The 19,203-nt window shown below is 42.9% G+C and overlaps 1 protein-coding gene across 1 annotated transcript; it reads right to left on the bottom strand.

Moving 5' to 3' along the window:
- Positions 1 to 8,415: 8,415 nt before the first annotated feature.
- LOC101434631 (eukaryotic translation initiation factor 3 subunit H) lies at positions 8,416 to 9,653 on the bottom strand. The gene has a single exon (XM_023585400.3). The coding sequence runs from the start codon at positions 9,651 to 9,653 to the stop codon at positions 8,595 to 8,597; it is 1,059 nt and encodes a 352-aa protein (XP_023441168.2). The 3' UTR covers positions 8,416 to 8,594.
- Between the last annotated feature and the right edge of the window lie 9,550 nt (positions 9,654 to 19,203).

A 19,203-nucleotide genomic window follows, 5' to 3' on the forward strand; every position in this document is an offset into this window, starting at 1 on the left:
GGTCAGTTTCCTCCATCCATTCCTTCAAGGATGTTGCAGGATGCTCTTCTGGTCTCTGAGACCCCCTAATATTGCTTTAGATAGCTCTGGGTGATTACTAACTGGCCTGTAGTACAAGATGTCTCTTGGAGCCCCTTACTCTGCTGCCATCTTGCTGATTGTCTTCATTCTTTATTTTAAAAGAAGTTTTAGGTTACATAAAAGTTACATAAAAAATACAGGGGAGGGAAGTGGATTTGGCTCAACAGATAGAGTGTCCACCTACCACATGGAAGGTCCAGGGTTCAAACCAAGGGCCTCCTGACCCATGTGATGAGCTGGCCCATGCGCTGTGCTGATGTGTGCAAGGAGTGCCATGCCATGCAGGGGTGTCCCCCACGTAGGGGAGCCCCACATGCAAAAAGTGAGCCGTGTAAGGAGAGCCGCCCAGCATGAAAAAGTGCAGCCTGCCCAGGAGTAGTGTTGCACACATGGAGAGCTTACGCAGCAAGATGATGCAACAAAAAGAGACACAGATTCCCAGTGCTGCTGACAAGAATACAAGTGTACACAGAAGAACACACAGCAAATGGACACAGAGAGCAGACAACTGGGGCGGCGGGGGGGGGGGGGGGAGAAGGGGAGAGAAATAAAAAATAAATCTTTAAAAAAATATAGGGGATTCTGGAAGCAGATGTGGCTCAGACAGTTGAGCACCTGCCTCCCACATGGGAGCTCCTGAGTTTGGTTCCTGGTACCTCCTAAAGAAGACAAACTAACAACGAGCAGACAATGAGCAAAAACAATGAACAGACAATGAGCAAAAAAAAAAACCCAAACCAAAAAACAATGAGCAAATAGACAAGGGAGTCACGAGTGGGGGGGAATACAGAGAACTCCTATACATCCCGCCCCCTCCCCCTCTCACACTTTCCCCTATTAATAGCATCTTCCATTAGTGTGGTACATTTGTTACAATTGATGAATTAATATTGAAGCATTGCTACTAAACATGGTATAGAGTTTACATAATGGTTTACACTTTGCACCATATAATTTTATAGGTTTTGACAAAATGTATAATGGCCTGTATACATCATGGCAATATCAAGGAGAACAATTCCAATGTCCCCCAAAAGCCCCATGGTACACCTATTCTTCCTTCTCCCTCCCCTTAAAACCTCTGGCGACCACTGTCTTTATATCAATGTTACAAGGTCTCCCATTACTAGAATAATGATGTCTACGTTGGTCCATAGTTGCATTCCTCCCTTTTGTTTGTTCATTCCTCAATCTTGAGGATTTGGGGATGGTGATGCCCATTCGGCTTCCAGTTGGGAGGGGTCTTAGATCCCATGGGGCAGAGGGATGGAACTGTCTTTCATGCAGTTGTAACATTATTCATTCTGACATAGATGTGGGAAATAAATGTTCCTCTTGGGTCAGCTGGGATTTAGTTGGAATTGAAAAAAAAAAAACTGAAGAGAAAGAATGCAAATAGAAATGGATAGATTTATAAAACTCGGATTTCCTCCCCAACGCTGCCAAGGTCTACCCAGCCTGGTTAGATTGGCGCCGTCCACAGTGCTCACAGCTCTAATTCTTTCTCTTGGCCTCCAAGCTGTCTGGGCTCATGGGGGGAGGCTAGACCGAGCTCCTCGGATTTCTAGCTGACGTATTTTGGAAAAAATGATCTCTGGTAGAATCTCAGGAAAGGTTTTTATTTTCTTCTGGTGCTTGCCTCTGAGTCTGTTCTCTTGAATTAGCCCTCAGATTGTCGGTTCTATCATGGAACTCAACTGATTTCCCTTTACACAGTTCCTGGCTCCTATGGCCCAGCTTGGTTTCTCAGTTCTTCTAAGTAAGAAAAGCCTTTTCCTCCCTGATCTTCAGGGATTCATGCTCAGCATTGACACTCCAGTTCATCTTTCTGGTTGACCTAAATCTGGTTTCATCCTCTGCTAAATCCCTCACGTTCTGACTTGATTGGTTTACCTGGATACAGGCATATCTAGGTTCATTGTGCTTTGCTTTATAAAGTTTCACAGATACTGTGGTTTTTACAAATTGAAGGTTTGTGGCAACTCTGCATCAAGCAAGTCTATCAGCACCATTTTTTCCCCAATAGCGTGTACTCCATGTCTCTGTGTCATATCTTGACAATTCTTACAATATTCTAAACTTTTACATTATTATTATATCTGTCATGGTGATCTGTAATCTGTGATCTTTGATGTTACCACTGTAATTGTTTTGGGGTGCCATGAACTGTGCCCATATAAGAAGGCAGACTAAATCAATAAATGTTGTGTGTGCTCTGACTGCTCCACTGATAGGCTGTTCCCATCTCTCTCTCTTCCTGGGCATCCCTAATCTCTGAGACACAACAAATTGAAATTATACCAGTTCATGACCCTACAATGGCCTCTAAGAGTTCAAATGAAGGCAAGAGTCACATGTCTATCATTTAAATCAAAAGCTAGAAATGGTTAAGCTTAGTGAAAAAGGCATGTTGAAAGCCAAGACAGGTAGAAAGCTAGGCCTCTTGTGCCAAACAGTTAGCCAACTTGTGAATACAAAGAAGGTCTTGAAGGAAATTAAAAGTGCTACTCCCTTGAGCACACAAGTGATAAAAATATGAAACAGTCTTTTTTATGATATGGAGAAAGTTTTAGTGGTCTGGAGAGAAGATCAAACCAGCCACAGCAGTCCCTTAAACCAAAGCTTAATCCTGAGCAAAGCCCTAACTTTCTTCAGTTCAGTGAGGGCTGAGAGAGGTGAAGAAGAAAAGTTTGAAGATCAGAGAGGTTGGTTCATGAGGTTTAAGGAAAGAAGTCATCTCTATGACATAAAAGTGTCAGATGAACCAGCATGTTCTGATGTAGAAGCTACGAGTTATCCAGAAGATCTAGCTAATATAATCGATTAGTGTGGCTACATTGAACAACAGATTTTCAATGTAGACAAAACAGCCTTATATTGGAAGAAGATGCCATCTAGGACATTAATAACTAGAGAGACGTCAATGCCTGGCTTCAAAGCTTCAAAGGACAGGGTGACTCTCTTGTTAGGACCTAATGCAGCTGATGATTTTAAATTGAAGCCAATGCTCACTTACCATTCTGAAAATCCTGGGTCCTTCAGAATGATGCTAAATCTACTTTCCTGTGCTTTCTAAATGGAACAACAAAGCCTGGATGACAGCACATATATTTATAACATGGTTGACTGAATATTTTAAGCCCACTGTTGAGACCTACTGCTCAGAAAAAAAGATTCTTTTCAAAATATTACTGTTCATTGACAATGTACCTGGTCACACAAGAGCTCTGATGGAGATGTACAAGACAAATGTTGTTTTCATGCTGGCTAATACAACATCCATTCTACAGCCCATGGATCAGGGAGTCATTTTGGTTTTCAAATCTCATGATTTTGGCAGTAGAGGAGGATTGTGGTTTGCTGCATTCAGCTCACAATAGATTGGGTCAAAGGGAAGGCAACGCAGAAATAAAGGTAGAGACACAAGAGGTGAGACAAACCCAGGACCAGGGGACTCACAGCTTCTGGAACTGAGAGCCTCAACCCTAGCTGTCCCATCGCATTTATTTAGAAACTACCAAGCAGCTGTTTGCTATCTGAACTGCAACATCATTTACAATAACAGGGAACAACTGCAACATCTAACAATGGCTACATTTAACAGGTGTAACATTTACAATAACAAACGGGTAAGCCAGTTTCCCACAACGGTGGTTAGTAATATAAATACAGGAATGTTCTTCTACTACAAGGTGCTAAGAATGTGGTGAGACATGGGAAAAATATAATTAATGTAATTTATAGACTATAGTTAACAACAATATAATGTTTTTGTAGCAAAAGCAAAGAAGGTACTATATTAATGCCAAAGGTTAAAAAAACAATATAGGGTTTGGTTTTGTAAGATACGAATATGCTTAAGCATTTTTCCTTCTTCATTTTCTTCATTAATAAGGAGAACTTGATTATGTCATTTAGCTAATCTGTATTCATCTATGTATCTTTCTGAACACTGGAGGAACAAATGAGTTTGTTGTTAAGACTAGATGAGGGGAAGTGGACTTGGCCCAGCAGTTAGGACGTCTGTCTACCACATGGGAAGTCCGCGGTTCAAACCCCGGGCCTCCTTGACCCATGTGGAGCTGGCCCATGCGCAGTGCTGATGCCCGCAAGGAGTGCCGTGCCACGCAGGAGTGTCCCCCACGTAGGGGAGCCCCACGCGCAAGGAGTGCACCCTGTAAGGAGAGCCACCCCATGCGAAAGAAAGTGCAGCCTGCCCAGGAATGGCACCGCCCACATGGAGAGCTGACACAACAAGATGACACAACAAAAAGAACACAGATTCCCATACCACTGACAACAACAGAAGCGGACAAAGAAGATGCAGCAAATAGACATAGAGAACAGACAACCAGGGTGGGGAGGGAAGGGGAGAGAAATAAATAAATTAATTTTTAAAAAAAAGACTAGATGAGATAAAAGTGCCTCAACAGAACTTTTTTAGGAGTAATGCTTTCATAACTTATTGAACTGCCTTTTGTCTATTATTTTATTTTTTGAATTTGAAATAAAGTTTGAGAAAAAGAGAAAAGAAAAAAAAAAGGAACACATTTCACATGGTTTTGGCTGCCATAGACAGTGACTCATTTGAGGGATCCGGGCAAACTCAATTGAAAACCTTCTTGAAAGGACTCAGCATTCAAGATACCTTTAAGAACGTGGGAGGAGGTCAAAATATCAACATTAATAGGAGTTTGGAAGAAGCTGGTTCCAACCCTTATGGTTGACCTTCAAGGGTTCAAGACTTCAGTGGAAGAAATAACTACAGATATGGTGGAAATAGAAAGAGAAGTAGAATTAGAATTGAATCCTGAAGATGCGGCTGAATTGCTGCAATCTCCTGATAGAACTTGAATTCATGAGGAGTTGCTTTTTATGGATGAGCAAATAAAGTGGTTTCTTGAGATGGAAACTACTCCTGGTGAAGATGCTGTGAACATTGTTGAAATGACAACCAAAGATTTAGAATATTACATAAACTTAGCTGATAAAACAGTGGCAGAGTTTGAGAGGATCGACTCCCATTTTGAAAGAAGTTCTATTGTGGATAAAATGCTGTCAGATAGCATCACATGCAACAGAGTAAACTTTCTTGAAAGGAAGGGTCAATCAATATGGCAAACTTCATTGTGGTCTTATTTTATGAAATTGCAAGGCCACCCCAAACTTCAGCAACTACTACCATGGTCAGTCAGCCATCAACATCAAAGGTAGTACCTCCACCTCCACCAGCAGAAAGATTACAATTCACTGAAGGCTCACAGGATAGTTAGCTATTTTTAGTAATAAAATACTTTTTAATTAAGGTATGTACATTTTTAAGGACCTAATGCTATTACATAATTAATAGACTGTAGTATAGTGTAAACATAACTTTTATATGCACTGGGAAACCAACAAAACTTTGTGTGACTCACTTTATTGTGATATTCACTTTATTGTGGTGGTCCAAAACTGACCCCACAATATCTCCAGCATATGCCTGTCTCTAGAAAACACAATATTAAAACATCAGAAATAATCCAAACAAACCTATACTCATTCCTTTTCAGTTCATTCAGTCCTAGGTAATTAGTCCCTGTTCTATTCAATCTTGCATTAGTAAATTCATGAATCCATTGGCTTTTGCATTAGAATTCTGGTGATCTTGACTCAGCCCAGTGTTACGGTCTCAAAGTTATTTAAGCAATGTCATTAAAAGACTGTGCCCCAGAGTACCTGGCATAGACCTTCCCATGGGTCTCTGAGACAGTCCTTTTTGTTGACTACAAAACACCCTGGCCTGTAGCTGACTCCAAGTGTTTTTAGAGAAGCACGAGAATAAAAATTGTCTGTGGATAACGAAAGACTTATATGGTTATGGTTAAGGTTATTGCTCTTTTATAAAAATGAATAATCTGATAAGAGTCCTGTGGTAGTTTGAAGCCATAGTACCCAGAAAAATAAGTTCTTAAATTAGTCAATTCCTGTGGGTATGGACCCATTACAAGTATAACTTTTTGATTAAGTTACTTCAGTTAAGGTGTGGACCTACCTCAATCAGCATAGACCTTAATCCTCTTACTTGAGTCTTTTATAGGAGAAGCAAGAAGCTGAAAGCAACAAAATCCAAAAGAGAAGGGAGACACCAGTAGATGCTGTCTTGTGCCTTGCTTGCCATGTGGCAGAGGAGTCAATAATTGGCAGCAGCAAGTCTTTGGGAAGAAAGCACCACCTTTTTAAAAATCTATTCCCTCCCCCATTCCTCCCCATTGTTGGCTCTCTGTGTCCATTTGCTGTGTGTTCTTCTATGTCTGCTTGTATTCTCATTAGGTGGCTCTGGGAATTGATCCTGGGACCTTCTGGAATGGGAGAGAGGCGATTACTCTCTTGCGCCACCTCAACTCCCTGTTCTGCTACGTCTTCTTATTTTCTCTCCTCTGTGTCTCTTGTTGCATCATCTTGCTGTGCCAGCTCTCAACATCAGCCGGCACTCCTGCACAGGGTGGCTTTCCTGTGCTGGGTGGCATTCTTACACTCCTGCATGGGGTGGCATTCCAGTGTGGGCTGGCATGCTGTGTGGACCAGCTCGCCATGTGGGCCAACTCGCCCTCACCAGGAGGCCCTGGGCATCAAGCCCTGGACCTCCTATATGGTAGATGGGAGCCCAATTGGTTGAGTCACATCCATTTCCTGAAAGTACCACCTTGATAATGCCTTGATTTGCACATTTTCCTGGAATCAAATTGTAAGCTAATAAATTCTCATGGTTTAAGTCAACCCATTTCATACTATCTGCTTTGAGCAGCCAGGAAACAAAAACAAGTCCATTAAACAATATTTGAAAAATATCTGAAAATATGGCCAATAATACTAATGATGTTTAATAATCAGGAAGATCGGTATTAGGACATCTCATGAGCAGTGAGGACATTGACAAATCTCTAGTAACTATATACTATTTCTGAAATGTGTATATTAATAACATTTTATCCTTACAAATTAACAGACAATTAGAAAATCCTTTTTAATTTAACAATATAAAATACCAGCTCATAAAATATCAAATAAACTTATTTCTAGCACCTCTTTTTTTACAAGGTGAAAGAACAAATCCATTGTAATTTTCCAGGAGCTCTCTAGAAAATCCCAAAGATGGTTTGAGATCAGTAAGACATCATTTAGGGTTTGATTTCTAGCAGGCAGAATGTCAACAAGTTGTCAGATTTGAACATTTTGTTATATAGGATCATGGATCATTGTAAAACAATGTTTGGATTCCTATTTAATCAATGAGACATTGAAAGATTTTAAAAGTAAATAGGCATTAACATGAAAGTAAAAAAAAAACTTAGTTCTTTCAAAATTGAAAAGACTTGTTCTCTTTTTTTTTTTTAAAGATTTATTTATTTCTCTCCCCTCTCCCCACCCCCACCCCAGTTGTCTCTTCTCTGTGTCTATTTTGCTGCATCTTCTTTGTCCGCTTCTGTTGTTGTCAGTGGCATGGGAATCTGTGTTTTCTTTTGTTGCTTCATCTTGTGTCAGTTCTCCATGTGTGCGGCACCATTCCTAGGCAGGCTACACTTTCTTTTGCACTGGGTGGCTCTCCTTACAGGGCACACTCCTTGAGCATGGGGCTCCTCTACACAGGGGACACCCCTGCGTGGCAGGGCACTCCTTGCGCACATCAGCACTGCACATGGGCCAGCTGCACATGGGTCAAGGAGGCCTGGGGTTTGAACCGCGGACCTCCCATGTGGTAGATGGGCGCCCTAATCACTGGGCCAAGTTGGTTTCCTGACTTGTTCTCTTAAACAATAAAGAATGATAAGGTCATTACAAAGGAGATTATTCTGATAAGATACAGAATATTTTCCTTCTAGGCAGATTATACAAATAGTTAAGAAAAATATTTTCCAACACCTTACTAAGAGGAGTCCAATAATCCAAGAACACTGTCATTTTAACAGAGACAGAACCAAATTCTAGCTTCATGAAGTTTTATCTGTTAGGAAAACACTTAAAAATCTTATAAATCTATCAAATCTTAGCCAACCATGACCACAACAAATAAAATTCCTTTTCTATAATTAGGCAAATGTGGAAGCAAGTGAGGAAATGTTCTGATTGGCAAACATTAAGTTTCCATTTTACATGGTGGGGGCAGTCCTTATAAAATGGGGAACAGATTAGTATGATATGCTTGTCTTTTTTGATAAACTGTCCTTATTGGACTAAAACTAGTTTTATCACCAGGTGTTGCCTACCAGCAACTCTGTAGGGTACATTCCATCAAAAAAAAATGTTTATTTATTTATTTTTCTTTCAGAAAACCCCAGCAGGACAATTGTGGTTTTTTTTTTTTTTTTTTTTTTTTTTTGGTTTTCTTATTTACTTTATTTTTGGTTAGGAAGACAACTTTATAACCAAAGGTGGCAAAGGCATCAAAGAAATCCTCTGAGCCTTTCAGAGTTGCTCCAATGTGGTCTTAGGAGTCCACGAGTCCATGTTAACTCCTTATTTGGAAACTTATCTTAGTTGTTGTATTCTTGAAGAGCCTGGGCCATGAAGAGTTTGCCTAGGTTTTGTGCAGTAAACTCCTTAATGTTCTGGCAGTAAGTGTTAATCTGGCCTGCAATGAGCAGTGAGTCCATTCTGGCAGGGGGCTGGGGTGGTTTGAAGAGTTTGGACAGGTCCTCTTCGGGGAGTGGGGGCTCTCCTCGACTCTGGCGCTGCATGTTCTCCTGCTGGCGACGCTGCTGATACTGATGTTTCTGTTGCTGCTGTTTACTAGTGTTCCTCATGTATGTGTTATATTTAACTATATCCTGGCTCATTTCATCCACTCTGTCCATGAGTAACTGCAGGTTCTTCCCCAAGTGATTGCTGCTAGCAAGACTGAGCAACTCATGCTTATCTGCTACAGCTGACTTCTTCTCAAGCTCCCACATTAGAACGTTGATCAGATGTGAATTTTTAATTACAATCGGCACTTCTTCAAACATGTGCTCAAAGGTGATATTTGCCTTTTTCAATGCTTCAGGAGAAAAATCCTTCTCTTTACAAACTTCCATCAGTTTAGGAGTCAATCTGTATGCCTTCAGTGAGAGAGACCCTTGAGCAGTTTTGATGGGATCGTAAATGAGAACAACAGATTCTTCAATGGCATGCTGGTAACTGAACTGAGAATCCAGGAGTGCCCGGGTGACAAAGGAGCCATAGTATGTGGACTGATACCAGCCCACGTGGAGATGGTCAGTGTTAACATGGCGAAGGCTCCGCATCATTTCCATCTGATATTGAACTTCATCAAAGTCAGCATCATCCTCTGTATGCTGGGGGAAAGGAAAGCAGTTTGTAATTTCAAGCCGATCTTCTACAACCAGGCCCAAAAGCACTCCTTGGACAACTTCAGTTCCTTGGCCTTCTTCTTGATAATGTTTGATTATTTTTAATATCACCAGGCCATCGATCTGTACTTGCTTCACTGCCCAGTCTCCGGAGCCGCCTTTGCCTTTGCCTTTCGCGGCTGCGCCGGTGGTGGTGGTGGAAGAGGAGGTAGCAGAGCCGGTGCCTTCCTTGCGGGATGCCATCTTCCTGTGTTTTTTTTTTAAAGACTTATTTATTTATTTATTTATTTATTTATTTCTCTCCCTTCCCACCCCCCTCCCCCACCCCAGTTGTCTGTTCTCTGTGTCTGTTTGCTGCGTCGTCTTCTTTGTCCGCTTCTGTTGTTGTCAGTGGCACGGGAATCTGTGTTACTTTTTTGTTGCGTCATCTTGTTGTGTCAGCTCTCCGTGTGTGCGGCGCCATTCTTGGGCAGGCTGCACTTTCTTTTGCACTGGGTGGCTCTCCTTACGGGGCGCAATCCTTGCGCGTGGGGCTCCCCTACACGGGGGACACCCCTGTGTGGCAGGGCACTCCTCGCGCGCATCAGCACTGTGCATGGGCCAGCTCCACACGGATCAAGGAGGCCTGGGGTTTGAACTGCAGACCTCCCATGTGGTAGATGGACGCCCCAACCACTGGGCCAAGTCTGCTTCCCAGGACAATTGTTTTTATCTTCTGGAAAAGGCCTTCTCAGAAGGGGACCTTTTCCCAGTAACATCCAACACAGGTGACGATTTTATTTTACTTAACATATACTTGTTCTTTTTGTAGAGAGGATTCACTGACCTCTTCATGCAACCATAGCCTGATCTCCCCCCTTAAAGCTTTGAAAATAATATTACATAATAAATGAGAGCATTTTGGGAATAAAACATTACTGTACTTATATATAGTTTTTTGTTTTGTTTTGTTTTTTTCTCTCTTTTTTAAAAATGTTACATTAAAAAAATACGAGGTCCCCACATATCCCCCCACCCCACTCCTCCCACATCAACAACCCCTCCCCCATCATCACGGGACCCTCATTGCACTTGGTGAACACATCTTGGAGCACTGCTGCACCACATGAATAATGGTCTACACAGTAGTCTACACCCTCCCCCAGTCCACCCAGCAGGCCATGGCAGGACATACAGTGTCCAGCATCTGTCCCCACAGTACCACCCAGGACAACTCCAAGTCCTGAAAATGCCCCACATCATATCTCTTCTTCCCTCCTCCTACCCCCAGCAGCTACTGTGGCCACTCTCTCCACATCAATGCTACAATCCCCTCCATTACCAATCACAATAGTTCCATAGTGGAATATCAGTAAATCCACTCTATTCCATACTCCATTCCTCCATCCTGTGAATCCTGGGATTGTTAGAAAGAAATCTTCTTCTGGAAGAAAATAAGGCTCACCCGTTTGTGGAGAAGAAAAGAATTTATACTCAATCTTGCAAGAAGGGGCACACAACCAGAAAATGTGGCTGGCCCCTGAACAAAGAAAAATGACACAATTTATCCCCCTAAGCTTAGCACGCAAGCCTTTCCTCTGTTTCTCCATAGATGGATGCTTCAGAAGTTATAGCCTATCTTAGAAGATCTAACTTTCCCACGCAAAAGTTTGTGATTGACCGCTTTCCCCATCACATTCCAACCATTAGCTTTTACCTGCTCCCCTTTGCCAAATAAGGAATGGAATTTAGTGCTGAATTGGTATTGACTTAGTTCTTTCTTGGGCATCTTTTTTTACTGCCTATAAGACTGGCTTAAGCTGGTTTCCTTTGTTCCTGCTTAACCCGGGAGTGGGAGACTGAGGCAGTAGGCTGCCAGGTTACATTAATCAATATTTTCTTCCTTTATGTGAAGACTAAACTCATCTTCATTTCTTATAATTGCCCCTCTTTCTTTTAAACTCTTTTTAGATTTCACATTTCCATTCTTCAAATTTTCTAAGCGCTATATCCCACTCTTCATTATAAGAATATTCTTCTTTAAGGGGGTACAGATTGTTTTGCCTACGGGCATTTGTTTGGTTTTAATGAGTCTTTAAAACCAAACAAATGGGCAGTTTTAATGAGTCTCTGAACTAGCCCTCAGACACATGGAATGATAAAACATCCAACTGTGGTAAGCACCCCAGCTGAGAAAATGAGGGAAGTTAAGATGGACAGGGCAACCCCTTTCCATTTTCCAAACCAATTTTCAAGCCATCCTGTGAGTGAATTACTAATGCCAGAATTCTCTGCTAATTCCTCAGATAGGGCTGCTAGGCCTTGTAAAGCTTTAGTGATAGTTCCATCAGGGACAGTGTTATTGGGGATGATGTACAGCACCTACCTCCAATCATAACACAGACTCCCCCTTTCTCAGCTAGCATCATAGCTAAGGCCATTCTATTTTCCCATGCCATTCTGCTAGTAGAATCTAATTGTTCTGCAACTCCCTTAACTGCATTCCTGGTGTAATGAATAAATCTCTGTTGGTTATAATAGAGATAATTAATCCAATCTACATTTTTATTAATGGTGACCCACCAGAACAAGAATGACTCAAACCCAGCTGCTACCTGATTTCTAGCCTTAGATTCATCTGGGATTCCTCGGGGAACTCCTATATTGTCTAAATAGATCCGCTCATCAAAAGAACCAAGTAAACTTCTTTTCTCTCTCCCTTCCTGGGATGATATTCTCGCTTCTTTTTCAAATGCTGAGGTGAATGGGATAGCCAATTGGACCAGAGCACAGGTTCCACCCCTACTCTCAGGCAGTATTGGCTGGAGAACACCCTTTCCACAGTACCACCACAGGTCTGCTCGAGGTCTGACCAAACTGGAGAAATTGTTAGTACGTTCACTGCTTATATTCCACACTTGTGTATGCGAGGCCATAGTCCCAAAGTCCTGGAATCCTTTCCCCTGTCTAGAGAGACAAGCAGAGTGATTCCCTGGGCCCAGACGGGAAGCAGGTATGGCCTTGATGTTTCCATTTTTGACCAGTAGGAAGAGAGAGGACAACGTACTACAATTTTCACCAGGAGTAGCATTTTGGAAGAGGAGTATCATGCACTTAAACTCCTTTTCATGCTTTTCCATACCGAGCAGAAAGGGTACAAAATGAGCTGTGGGTCGGCCTAAGGCACAAGCGTAACAGTTGCTTTTGTTTAGACTCTGGACTGTATATTTGATCCATTCTACCCAGGCATTCGTGTCCCCACATCCTGTCTCTATTTCTATGGTTTGCTTTAAATCTTTTGCCTTAAGTATCCTGACTGCTTTGGGATCATTTTGAATTGGGGAACTGGCCTTTGGTGGGTTTTCCTGTGGTATTTCTGAAGGGTTAGCTGGAGAGGGCGTTGTCCATGTCATATTTACAGGAGGAGGAAGGACTCGGATACGGAGCCTCACCAGAGGATCTTCACCTGTAACATCTGCTTCCATTCCATAGACTCTGTTGACCACTTGGTCCCTGCCACTGCTTCCAGTTTCTAAGTAGTCTGCTTTCTTAATAGTTTCTACTACTGGATTGCACTGAAGACTTTTACAATCTGGTGGGGTATTACCTTTATAAAAGGTTATCTTACCATTTAATGGCCTTGAACTTGGTGAGACGCATCCCATATTCACGGTCCATCCATTATACTGGGTAGTCCACCATACATCATCCCAGGAGGGGCAGGAGGGGCTCGACTGTAGCCATTCCCCACTGGCTCTGGGCATAGGTATTTATCTTCCCCACTCAGCCATCGCTGGTGCTCTAAATTCCCACAGTCTATTACTTGGCAGGCATCAAACTGCACCGTCTGGCACTCCAGACCTTCAGTCACATTTATAATTAATTTGATGGGGCTAGTTGCTTCTTGGGTTTGAAACATCATGGCTAGTAAGATTATTTTTACCTGTAACTTAAGATCTGAATTTCTCCTTTGGTATTCTAATAGGACTAGGGCCATTGTTAATTAGGACAATACACAACTCAACCCCTTCCCCACCCCCCCACCCCCAGTTATTGCTTTTTCAGTGTAATCTTTAAGGGATCTGGGGCTGAAATTACTTTCCAAGACTCAGACGAAGTTGTTGGGTACTTATCGTCCAGTTCAGGTACTGGTCCCTTTACTCAATTGTAGCGAGTCCAGCCTTTTTCTGCCCTTCGGACTGCTCTTTCAGTTGTCAGCTAGACATGATAAGGTCCTTCCCAGGTCGGTTGGAGTTTGGACTCTTTCCACGACTTGATTAGAGCCCAGCTGCCAGGTTGGTGTTGGTGGACTGCAAATTCAAGAGGCAGAGTCTGAGCCAGCAAACCCTGATGTCTGTGGGATGACAAAGTAGAAGACGGGGCCAGTATATAGTTTTGAAGAAAGAGATCCTTCGACTCAAAGGAGGGGAGTTCTCCAGACTTCCCAGAGAAGGGCAGACCAAAAAGCATTTCATAAGGAGAAATTCCCAGTTCCCTCCTAGGGGCAGTTTAGATTAACAGAGCTATAGGTAAACATTTAACCCATGGTAATTTGGTTTCTAAGACCAATTTAGAGAGATGTTTTTTTAAGGTTTGGTTCATTCTTTCCACTTTCCCTGAGGGTAGTAGGTGCCAGGGTGTATGGAAGTTCCATGTGATACCTAGACCCTGCATAATATTTTGCAACACTCTGGATGTAAAGTGACTACTATTGTCTGAATCTATGTTTCCTACTAACCCATATCGGGGAATGATTTGTTCAAAGATAATTTTTGAAGTCCCTGATGCTGTAGCTGAAGCAAGAGGGTATGCTTCTACCCACCTCGTCAGGTGATCCACAATAACCAGAACATACTTTAATCAGCCTACAGAGACATTTCAGTATAAGCAACCTGAATGCTCTGGAATGGTCTGAGGTCAGGCTCCCGCCCCCCTGGCACTTGCTTTCTTAAAACTTTCTTATTAACTTTCTGACAGATTATGCACCATTCACTCATTTGTTTGGCTATAGTATAAAGGCCCATACACCCAAAATGCTTGAGGGCCAGGTCACACATGGCGTGTACTCCCCAGTGACTCCCTTAGTGCAAAACGGCTAGTACTTCCCTCATTATTTGCTTATTCAACATCTGCCGGCTGTCTGGGAGGAGCCACTTCCCTTGGCTATCTAAGGTTGCCCCCAGTTGTTCTAGTTCTTTTACTTCCTTTTCAGAGAATACAGGGATTCCAATTTCTTTGGGGATGGAGGATATCAGGACCATTAGTTCCAGAGGGGAACAGAGGGAAGCCTCTTTGGCCTTTTCATCCACCAATCTGTTGCCTTTTGCTTCAAAAGTGTGACACTTCTGATGCCCATTTATATGTACCACAGATATTTCCCTTGGTAAGAGCAGACTGGCTATCACTTGTTTTACCAGTTCCACATGGACTAATTCCTTCCCTCTGCTATTGATCAATCCCCTTTCTTCCCAAATTTTTCCAAAGATGTGGACCACGCCAAAGGCATATTTAGACTGTACCATCTTTTTGTGTAGACTGTACCATCTTTTTCCTCTTACAATTTAAGGGCTTGATTGAATGCCTACAGCTCACAAGTTTGAGCTGACCAATCATTGGGTAGTCGGCCAGCTTCTTTCACCTCACAAGTTAGTCCATCAACAACAGCATAGCCTTTTTCCTTCCAGGATCCTAGAAGGCCCATCTATAAACAATTTTTCCCCCTAATGTAAGGAAAGATCTCCTAGGTCAGGCTGGACTCAGGTTTGGTATTCAATTAAATCTAAACAATCATGTTCAGGAGTTTCTACTTGGTTTGGACCTTTCCAAAGGAAAGAAGCTGGGTTCAGACTATGATCAATTGTCAGTATTAAATCATCTTTTCCCATTAGAATCGCTTCAAATTTCAGAATTCTGGAATCTGTTAACTACCTTCCTGCTTTTTTGAGACAAAATAGTCCTGACCTGATAAGGGGTGCAAACAAATAAGGCCCTTCCAAAGGCCAGTTTCCTGCTTTCCTCTACTGAGAGAGCAGTTGCTGCCACGGCCTGAACACACCCTGGCCATCTCTTGGAGACAGGATCCAGGATTCTGGAAAGGAAGGCTATGGGCGTTCTTTGGCCTCCCCAGATCTGGGTTAGGACTCCCAAGGCTGTCCCCTTATCTACTGTCACAAACAGATGGAAAGGTTTCTCGAGGGAGGGGAGGGCTAGAACAGGGGCTTGCACCAATGCCTGTTTGAGCCCCTCTAAAGCCTTTACTTCCTCCTCCTTCCATTCTAATTTGTCAGGCTCCTCCTTCAACAGTTTTTGGTATAACCCTTTGGTTTGGGATGCATAAGAATCTATCCATAATCTACAATATCTCAACAATCCCAAAAAATCTTCTTATTATCTTTTTGTCTGGGGAAGAGGTAATTCAGTAATGGCCTGAATTCTTTCTGGATTTATCTTCTTCCTTCCCTCACTAATGAGATGACCCAGGTATTTGACTTCCTTTTCTACAAATTGTAGCTTAATTTTGGCACTCTTAGCCCTTGATCTCCCAGGAAATTCAATAAGCTCTTTGTAGTTTGGACCACTATCTGCCTTTCTTCACCCGATAATAGCATATCATCTACATATTGTAAAAGGGAAATTTCAGGTGGGATTGGAAATTTTTCCAATACTTTTTCCAGTTCCTGCCCAAAGAGTTTGGGGGATTCTGTGAAGTCTTGGGGTAAAACCGTCCACCTATATTGCTGTTTTCTTCCTGTAGAGGGATCCTCCCAGGCAAAGGCAAACAAGTTTCTACTTTCTGGATCAAGGGGACAGGTCCAAAAGGTATCCTTTAGATCTATTACACTAAACCATTTATGATGGCAGGGGATCTTACTAAGGACAGTGTATGGATTTGGGACTACTGGATGTCGAACCTGAATGATATGATTAATGGCCCTAAAATCCTGTACCAGCCTCCAACTACCATCTGATTTCTGAATGGGCAAGATAGGAGAATTGAAGGGGGACATGCTGGGCTCCAAGAGTCCATCCCGGAGGAGGCCTTCGATGATGGGTTGAAGTTCCTGCCTCCCCTTAAGGGGAATGGGATATTGTTTCCCCTTCCTTTTTCAATTTGATTTAAATAGGGGGTACCTGCAAACCCCCTCTGTTCCCTTCTCTTACCCACACTTCTCTCTGATATCTTTTTCATCTTCTTCAGTGAGCATGGCTAAGACTACTTCTATCTGCCCATCCCTTACTCCTAAATCCAAACCCATGAATACTATTAAGTCCCTTCCCAACAAATTACTCCCCGCTTCTGGGATGTACAACAAAGTGCTTACAATTCGATTGTGTGCCCAACAAATATTTGTGAGAGAAAGAATGGGGACCTCAAATCCTTCTGCTTTTACCCCTGAGACTGTAAGGGAACTTCCAGAGAATTTGGTTCATCTGGGGAGATGAGTCACAGAGGATCAGGCTGCGCTAGTGTCCACTAGAAATGTAATTTCTTCCTGATATGGGCCCACCCTTAGATTTACTGAAGCCTCTCAGTGGGCTTTAGAAGTGAGCAGCCTCAGACCCCCCTAATCCTCAAAATTCACCAGCGGAATTACCTGACTCTCTTTAAACTCTGGCATTCTCTTTTGAAATGACCAGGCGTTGCACAGTGATAGCACCCTGCAGAGCCTGGCATTCTCCTCCTCCCCTTATCTAAATAAGCCCATTTTGCATCTTTATCTCACCTCTGTGGGTTCTCTCCCTGACTGTCCTCCGGCCTTTTCCTAACCCTTTCATCGACTGTGCTAATCATAACCTTTGCTTTCTGTTTCGGCTTTTCCTCCTCTCTCCTTACAAACACTTTCTGGGACTCTCTCAATAACTCTTCTAATGGCTTATCCATCCATCCTTCCATTTTCTGAATCTTCTTTTGAATGTCAGGCCAAGACCCTTTCACATAGCTGACTTTTAACATTCCCTGAGCCACAGGATCATCAGGGTCCATCCCTGAATATTTCCTCACTTGGTCCCTCAGTTATTGCAGGTAAGCAGAGGGAGTTTCATCCTTCTCCTGGGCTACTTCAAAGGCCTTACTCAAGTTTTGAGATTTGGGTACCGCCAATCTGATCCCCTGTATAATGAGGTCTCTAAGATCTTTCATTTGTGCTCTGTCCCCCAGGTCATTATTATCCCAATTAGGGTCTGTGTTTGGGAACTTCTGTTCTGCTGCCATCACCCCCTGTCCAGGCAGATGCTGCCTTTCCCACTCCTTCATAGCTGCCCTCCGCACCATTCCTCTTTCTTCTGTAAAGAGGATATTCAGTATGGACATAAGTTCAGGCCAGGTGTATCAACTAGGACCTAGGAATTGATCTACTTGTTCAGCCAGCCCTACTGGATTTTCCATTAGAGATTTCATCTCCTTTTTGAAGTTCCTTACTTCAGTACTTGTCAGTGGGGCATTTACACAGCCAATCTCCCCTGGCTTGGTTGGTACTTTTCTCAGTAGATAAAAAGGCTCAATGGAGTTTTGTTCTTTAACTCTCTTCTCCTCAGATGCTCTGGGGAATGGAAAATTTTGTTTATCTTTCTTTCACTGTTCCAATTTTTTCCTCGGCAGTTGGTGGGTTGTAACCAGTGGGGCTGTTGGCCCCTCTTGATTCTCTGGTTCCCCAGGGCTTACAATGTGTTCTATTGGGCCCTCCAAGTCTAACAGCCCTTCTCCTGGGAGGGGAGAGGGAACATAAGGAGGAGGGAGATTAGACAGGGGGTCCCAGGGTTTAGTTTCTACAGCTTTTGTTTCTGCAGCCTTAGTTTCTGCAAGCTTAGTCTTGGGGCCTGGATTTTCAGCTTTCAAAAGATAGGAAGTGACCCCCTTTCCCTTTAACCAGCACATGGCATAGTCAGACTCTTTTTTGGAGAAGGGTGTTTTTCCATTAACATACGGTACCAGGTCAGCACAAAGCCAATCCTCATCTGCCCCGTATTTTGGCCAGGATACGCCAGGCAGTAAAATACTTTCCTTGGTCCAGATACAACAGCAGTATTTAATCATTTTCTTCTTATCTTTTCCCTTGGTCATATCACTACCAGTCCAATGCCTTAACATCCTCCCTAGTGGACTATCTGGAGGAATTTTCTCCCAGGGATCCTACAGATAATCCCTTCCCCTTTTTCCCAGTTGACTGACTGCCTCTATTTCCCATTCTGAATCTTCTCTGGGTCTCTTTCTTATGAATCTTTTGCCTTGTCCATTTCCTGCCCTTTCCCTCACGGGAGAAGAGAAATGTGAATTGGGACTCCACACTCACTTCACACTGTTTGTCAAGCATCCCATGCACACACAGTGAACCTCAGACTCATCAGAATTCCCAACCACCAAGGTAATACTTAATAGCCTTTGTTCTTACCTTGGTCCATTCATGGAGTCACCTGGTCAACAAGAGGCAGATTTTCCCTTCCCTTTTTCTCATCCACAATCAGCAGATTTAAGTGTCTATTCTCGGACCTCCTGGCTGCCAGAGGTGAGGCCCCCCCCCCAGTGGAGTCCAAGATGCTTAAACAGCGGAGTGCACCTCCCTGTTGTCCACCCCAGGGGTCCACTCTCTGAAGCCTCAGAATCCTGGATGAGCCCCCAAAGCTGTAAGAAAGAAATCTTCTTCTGGAAGAAAATGAGGCTCACCTGATTGTGGAGAAGAAAAGAATTTATTCTCAATCTTGCAAGAAGGGGCACACAACCAGAAAACGTGGCTGGTCCCCGAACAAAGAAAAATGACAATTTATACCCCTAAGCTTAGCACGCAAGCCCTTCCTCTGTTTCTCCATAAATTGGATA

Source organism: Dasypus novemcinctus, chromosome 27 (assembly GCF_030445035.2).
Source record: "Dasypus novemcinctus isolate mDasNov1 chromosome 27, mDasNov1.1.hap2, whole genome shotgun sequence".
NCBI classification, from domain to species: domain Eukaryota; kingdom Metazoa; phylum Chordata; class Mammalia; order Cingulata; family Dasypodidae; genus Dasypus; species Dasypus novemcinctus.

Excerpts from the sequence above, each read along its gene's own strand:
- LOC101434631 (XM_023585400.3), bottom strand. The coding sequence starts at position 9,653 with ATGGCATCCCGCAAGGAAGGCACCGGCTCTGCTACCTCCTCTTCCACC.